Below are 6,913 nucleotides of genomic sequence, written 5' to 3'. Positions count from 1 at the left end.
CATGGCCACTGAGCCTGCGCCCCACAACGGGAGAGGCCACAACAGTGAGAGGCCCGCGTACCGCAAAAAAAAAAAAAAAAAAAAAAAAAAAAAAGAATATTGATTTTGTGGTAAAAATCTACACAGATAGTCTGTTTTGATTATGCCTTGCAATTAAATACAGGTAACACTAGAAATATTTTTGTTTTACTCCTTGGTCAGTAAAAACACCTATAAGAAAATTAAAGATACCAGGGATTAGTAATAGTGTTACCTTTTTGCTGCTAAAGAGGAAGTAAACACTAACCAAAATTAATACTGACATAATTTGTGCCAGAACATAATCTGTGTTAATAAAATGAAAAATTTCTACTAGGTCTACAGAAATAACATAGTGTCTGGCAGCATTTTTTATAGTTTTCAGGAACAAATATCAGTCATGTCCTAACTAATTATAGGATCTTTCCTCTACACATGGCTTACTTGGCCTATAATTTTTCCCCCTTGGCTAGTATTTACTGAGTCTTGGAAGAGACCAAGTCCAAGAGGCCTTTTATGAAGTAGTTCGGAGGTCCTCTTTTTTTTACCCTTCCACCACTTTGCATCCAGTAGGAACACCTGTCTTTGCTCATTCTATCAAAAGCAGCAGCTCTGCTGGAAATTATAAATGCTCTTAACATAGTCTCCCCAGTGCCTTCTAAATAAAAGAGATTTTAATAAGATCTTTGGTCTTTTCAGATCAATCTCTTGTGTAGACTAGCATTTACTGATCATTTTGGCACTTTGTCACCTGCCAAACAAATAGACCAGTGTTTTAGGCATAAGCCAAAGAGATATCTTTTAGAATTTGCAGTAATATTTTGGTCTATAAAGATCTAATCTAAATAAAGTCCTAAATTAGTAGGTGTTCGCCTTTTTTGACTTGTGAAAATCTAATGAAAGCTAGGATCCAGGGAAAGGCTTTAAATGTGCCATATTTTGCAAATTAATTCAGGGGTTCATCCACCAGGTTAATAGTCTGGCCCTAAATGTATTTGACAGCTCCAAACCAGTATTTTTTTTTTACATATATAAGTTTATTTATTTGTTTGGCTGTGCCGGGTCTTGGTTGTGGTACGCGGGATCTTCGCTGTGGCATGCGAACTCTTAGCTGTGGCACGAGGGATCTAGTTCCCTGACCAGGGATCGAACCCGGGCCCCTGCATTGGAAGCGTGGGGTGTTAACCACTGGACCACCAGGGAAGTCCCCAAACTAGTATTTATATCATTATTATTAGCATCTAGAAGTCCTAAGAGAAAAGGCTGTTAATTGAAATGTATACTATTCTGTGCTCCTATTTTATGAGTTTGATTGGAATGACTCCCTAATTGTTTTCCTGGCTTGTCTGTATCGGTTATCCTTAAGATACGCTTTAGAAAGGAAACTGAATCACATCATCATTGAGACTCATACTCTCATCTTTAAAGTTTTCTTGCGGGTGGCCAAAGCTGTTTGAAAACAGAGCCCGGGGGTATATGGATGGGCCTCTTGGTGAAGGAGACTCGGCAGAGGGAGCGGGGAGCACTGGCAGGTGCTTGGATGGCCAGAACCTTAGGTTCATGTACGTAGAGTGAACAGATAGATTACCAAAACTCCAGACTAGCTTTACTGGAATTCTGAGGACTAGCCAGTTTATGTAAGTAGAAATTTCTTTTCGTACTTGGGTTCTGAAATTCTAATGGTCAGGTTCTACGAAAGTGATAGTTAAGTTGGCAAATATTGATCAAACCCAAAGATGTACTTATGTAAAGTAGAAAATTTTACTGAGAAATAACAAACTCGGTCTCTAGGGTAAATTGACATGTTTTTAAATTCCTGCACTTATCTTTTGTAAAGGAAATCGATGACACTGAATTTCTTGAAAAGAACAGCGTGAGAACCCACAGGAAAATGCTGGGCTCTGCACCCACTTGTCCATTCACTGCTTTTGGAACTGACCAGCCTGATATTTTGGTCTCATTATTCCATTTGTCCTGCTACTTGATTCTGTAAAGATGCAGGAAAGCTGTTTTTGACCATGTAATTGGCTTCCATTGTGTTTTAAGTGCCTCATTTTAATTGATATGTTGGATTTGCCATCTTTTTTTGTTTGTTTTAAACCTTCCTTTCTTAATCTTTGTTTTTATGCAGACAAATGTGAGTTCAAGGGTTCCCTGTCCGGCAGTAATGCAGGAATTACAAGCATTGAATTTGATAGTGCTGTAAGTACCTAATATCCATGGAAATGGATGAGTTTAGAGGGTTTTAGAAACAATTTTAAACATCTGGTTCTTGAAATTTAAAAACTTATCTGGTTTCTCTGCTATTTTCTGTCGTAATGTTAGAGAAGGATGTAGGTAGATTATAAATTCTGTGCTGATCATGACCGTGTTGAAGACTGGGTAGGGGAGACAGGTCTGGGGTACCCCAGCAAGGCAGTCACCAGCCTTGATAAAGCCCCCGGTTTGGGCCAAGGCAGTGCAGGTGGAGGGGAGAGGGTCTAGCGAGAAGCGCCAGAGACAAGCAGGCCTCCAACGGGGGCAGTTGGGAGGTGTGGCTGGGGAGAGTCGGTGGTTCTGAGCTCTTGGACTTGGACAGGCGCAGAGAATTAGTACTTGCTGTTACTGAAGGTGGGAGGTGGTGGGGAGTGAACACAGGAGGAGGAATTCCATTTTGAGCTGGAGGTATCTACAGCCTACAGGTGAGGTCGAGCAGGCTCGGGAGAAAGGTCTCAACTTAACGGGGATTGGTAAATTAACAGAATACTGGTTATAGCGGTATTCGGCTCAGGTGTATAGTTACAGGCATCTAAACCTTGGGCTTGATGATCGGGGAATTTGTATCATGTGAACTGAGTTCTTCTATTTTGGCTCACATTTCTTCTCCTCCCCTTTATTCCCGTAGGGATCTTACCTCTTAGCAGCGTCAAATGATTTTGCAAGCCGCATCTGGACTGTGGATGACTATCGGTTACGGGTAAGATCCGGTTAGGAAAGTTAATGTCATCTCCAAACCTCATGTGGTTGCTTACCAGTCACATGATGTAGGAAATGGCAGGGTGATTGATAGGAGAATTGTGTGTTGTCCTGAGAATCATACTTCATTGCCCCTGCCCTTTCCTTGCCTCCTTAGGAAAATTGATGTTTCCACTTTACATTCTTACTTTGTCCAATATTCAGTTGCAGAATATTTGCAATAGGAAACCATCACATTTCCATGAAAGACTTGGGACACTCCTGTTCATAAGAACTAAATTTTTTTGGTAGGTGTCAGTTTTAGCTTATCTTCAGCTGTTTTAGCACCAGAGTATAATTTGTGTTTCTTAAGCACCCCAAGACTAAATCGCCTCACAAAGTAGAACTGGAAAGTAGTCTATAGAAGTACATGTGGGTACACTTATGAGAGAGATAAAACAACTCAAAGCCGGGAAACAGGTGTATGGGAAAGCTAGAACAGTGGGATCAGATGGTGATGAAATCTGCATCTGAACCCAGAGCAACCAAGAAGACTCTTGGGTTCCAAGACAAAGACAAAAATTAGATGGTTATATCACTTTTGTTCTAATAGAAGACATAGCTTAATTTAGAGACATGTTTTTCTCCTTAAGTTTGAAGCAACCTTCACATGAGCTCATTAAATAAAGGCTACTGAAAGATAAGGTGGCGGATTTATTTGACATTGGTAGGCATTTTACCCACACAAAAAAGCTTGACACAAACTTGGGTGTCAACCCACATGAAAAACAGAGCGCATGATGTTAAGATGAACTTCATAAAGATAAATCTACAGGGAGGTGGGGAGCTGCAATAGAAGTGGTCCATTAGGTAGTTTCTGATGGTCTGATTCAGTGGTGCAGGGATGCACCTAGAAGAATAGTTAGAAACATACAGTTCTCTTATCACTTGGGCTTTCCATTTTCTCGAAGGAGCTGTGTGGAAAATGGCCAGTGTTAGATGCTAGCTAATACCTAAAGGGTGGTAATTCTTGATTCTTAGTTGAAAGAGGATCCACGTGCAAAGCATGAGATGTGAGGATGACAAAGATTACGTTCTCTTCTGAAAGCTGAAGGGCCTGCCTGGTGTTCTTGTTGCAAGGAAGGAACAGGGAGGTGGATGCCTGCGGGCAGGGCTGGACTCCTCTTAAGCAACAGTACACATCTGTCAAATGCTCGAACTGAGTTCTCAGTTGAAGCCCTATAGTCCTGCACCATAAGCATGGAAAAAGTTCCATGTTACAGCCTAGACTGTTCTCCTGGCAGTGTTACAGTCCATCCTGTGGCATGCCTTCTCTATGTAACCATCAGTTGCTTAGCAGAAATTTAAGACAGGGTTGAATACTTCTGCAGTCATTATTTTTTCCTAAAGGAAAGGGGCTTTTACCTGAGTGGTTTCTGTGTTTGACCCAGTAGTCGGGTATATTGTATACGTTACTGCCTTTAATTCTCAGGGGGATGCAGGTGAGGTAGGTAGATGGGGAAACTGAGGCTCAGCTAAGCCCACAGAATTGCCTGAGGTCACACAGTTAACAAATAGACAGATGAGATTTTGGATTGAGTCCTGTGCTCTTTCCTGTGTTCAGTTGGCCTGGATTATTCTAGACTGAGATACAGGAAAACTGTGTAATTAGTGAAGAGTGACATACAACCTTCCTTACATTTTAGGCCCTTAGAGAAGTAGAGCAAGGAGTTGAGTGTGGGATGATATTTTTTTTTCTATTTTATTTTATTTATTTATTTATTTATTTATTTTAATTTTTGAATTTTATTTTTTATACAGCAGGTCCTTATTAGTCATCAGTTTTATACACATCAGTGTATTCATGTCAATCCCAATCTCCCAATTCATCACACCACCTCCCCCCTGCCCCCACCGCTTTCCCCCTTTGTTTTCCATACGTTTGTTCTCTACATCTGTGTCTCTATTTCTGCCCTGCAGACTGGTTCATCTGTACCATTCTTCTAGGTTCCATATATGTGCGTTAATATACGATATTTGTTTTTCTCTTTCTGACTTACTTCACTCTGTATGACAGTCTCTAGGTCCATCCATGTCTCTACAAATGACCCAGTTTCGTTCCTTTTTATGGCTGAGTAATATTCCATTGTATATATGTACCACATCTTCTTTATCCATTCGTCTGTCGACGGGCATTTAGGTTGCTTCCATGACCTGGCTATTGTAAATAGTGCTGCAGTGAACATTGGGGTGCATCATGTGTTTTTTTGAATTATGGTTTTCTCTGGGTATATGCCCAGTAGTGGGATTGCTGGGTCATATGGTAATTCTATTTTTAGTTTTTTAAGGAACCTCCATACTGTTCTGCGTAGTGGCTGTATCAATTTACATTCCCACCAACAGTAAGAGGGTTCCCTTTTCTCCACACCCTCTCCAGCATTCCTTGTTTGTAGATTTTCTGATGATGCCCATTCTGACTGGTGTGAGGTGATACCTCATTGTAGTTTTGATGTGCATTTCTCTAATGATTAGTGATGTTGAGCAGCCTTTCATGTGCTTCTTGGCCATCTGTCTGCTTTGGAGAAATGTCTGTTTAGGTCGTCTTCTGTCCATTTTTGGATTGGGTTGTTTGTTTTTTTAATATTGAGCTGCATGAGCTGTTTACATATTTTGGAGATTAATTCTTTGTCCGTTGATTCGTTTGCAGGTATTTTCTTCCCCTCCTTTGTCATAGATTAGCTGACCATAGGTGCATGGGTTTATCTCTGGGATTTCTGTCTTGTTCCATTGGTCTATATTTCTGTTTTTGTGCGAGTACCATATTGTCTTGATTACTGTAGCTTTGTAGTATAGTCTGAAGTCAGGAAGTCTGATTCCTCCAGCTCCGTTATTTTCCCTCAAGACTGCTTTGGCTCTTTGGGATCTTTTGTGTCTCCATAAAAATTTTAAGATTTTTTGTTGTAGTTCTGTAAAAAAAATGCCATTGGTAATTTGATATGGATTGCACTGAATCTGTAGATTGCTTTGGGTAGTAAAACTATGTTGAATAATAGTGGTAAGAGTGGACATCCTTGTCTTGTTCCTGATCTTAGAGGAAATGCTTTCAGTTTTTCACCATTGAGAATGATGTTTGCTGTGGATTTGTCGTATATGGCCGTTATTCTGTTAAGGTCGGTTCCCTCTATACCCACTTTCTGGAGAGTTTTTATCATAAGTGTGTGTTGAATTTTGTCAAAAGCTTTTTCTGCATCTATTGAGATGATCATATGGTTTTTATTCTTCGATTTGTAAATATGGTTTATCACATTGAATGATTTACATATATTGAAGAATCCTTGCATCCCTGGGATAAATCCCACTTGATCATGGTGTATGATCCTTTTAATGTGTTGTTGGATTCTGTCTGCTAGTATTCTGTTGAGGATTTTTGCATCTCTATTCATCAGTGATATTGGTCTATATTTTTCTTTTTTTGTAGTATCTTTGTCTGGTTTTGGTATCAGGGTGATGGTGGCCTCATAGAATGAGTTTGGGAGTGTTCCTTCCTCTGCAATTTTTTGGAAGAGTTTGAGAAGACTGGGTGTTAGCTCTTCTCTAAACGTTTGATAGAATTCACCTGTGAAGCCATCTGGTCCTGGACTTTTGTTTGTTGGAAGATTTTTAACCACAGTTCCAATTTCATGACTTGTGATTGGTCTGTTCATATTTTCTATTTCTTCCTGGTTCAGTCTTGGAAGGTTATACCTTTCTAAGAATTTGTCCATTTCTTCCAGGTTGTCCATTTTATTGGATTATAGGTACTTGTAGTAGTCTCTTATGATCTTTTGTATTTCTGCAGTGTCCATTGTAACTTCTCCTTTTTCATTTCTAATTTTATTGATTTGAGTCCTCTCCCTCTTTTTCTTGATGAGTCTGGCGAATGGTTTATCAATTTTGTTTATCTTCTCAAAGAACCAGCTTT

The 6,913-nt window shown here is 39.8% G+C and overlaps 1 protein-coding gene across 1 annotated transcript in view; it reads left to right on the top strand.

Moving 5' to 3' along the window:
* ATG16L1 (autophagy related 16 like 1) overlaps nucleotides 1-6,913 on the top strand; it is a 34,409-nt gene that overhangs the window by 12,782 nt on the left and 14,714 nt on the right. Inside the window, exons 8-9 of the mRNA XM_028497154.2 lie at nucleotides 2,150-2,220; nucleotides 2,903-2,974. Of these exons, the coding sequence (XP_028352955.1) occupies nucleotides 2,150-2,220; nucleotides 2,903-2,974 (143 nt within the window). The remainder of the gene's footprint in view (nucleotides 1-2,149; nucleotides 2,221-2,902; nucleotides 2,975-6,913) is intronic.

This window comes from Physeter macrocephalus, chromosome 2, assembly GCF_002837175.3.
Source record: "Physeter macrocephalus isolate SW-GA chromosome 2, ASM283717v5, whole genome shotgun sequence".
In the NCBI taxonomy this organism is placed as follows: domain Eukaryota; kingdom Metazoa; phylum Chordata; class Mammalia; order Artiodactyla; family Physeteridae; genus Physeter; species Physeter macrocephalus.
The sequence above is the reverse complement of the archived record's forward strand: the minus strand, read 5'-3'. Positions and strand labels throughout refer to the sequence as shown.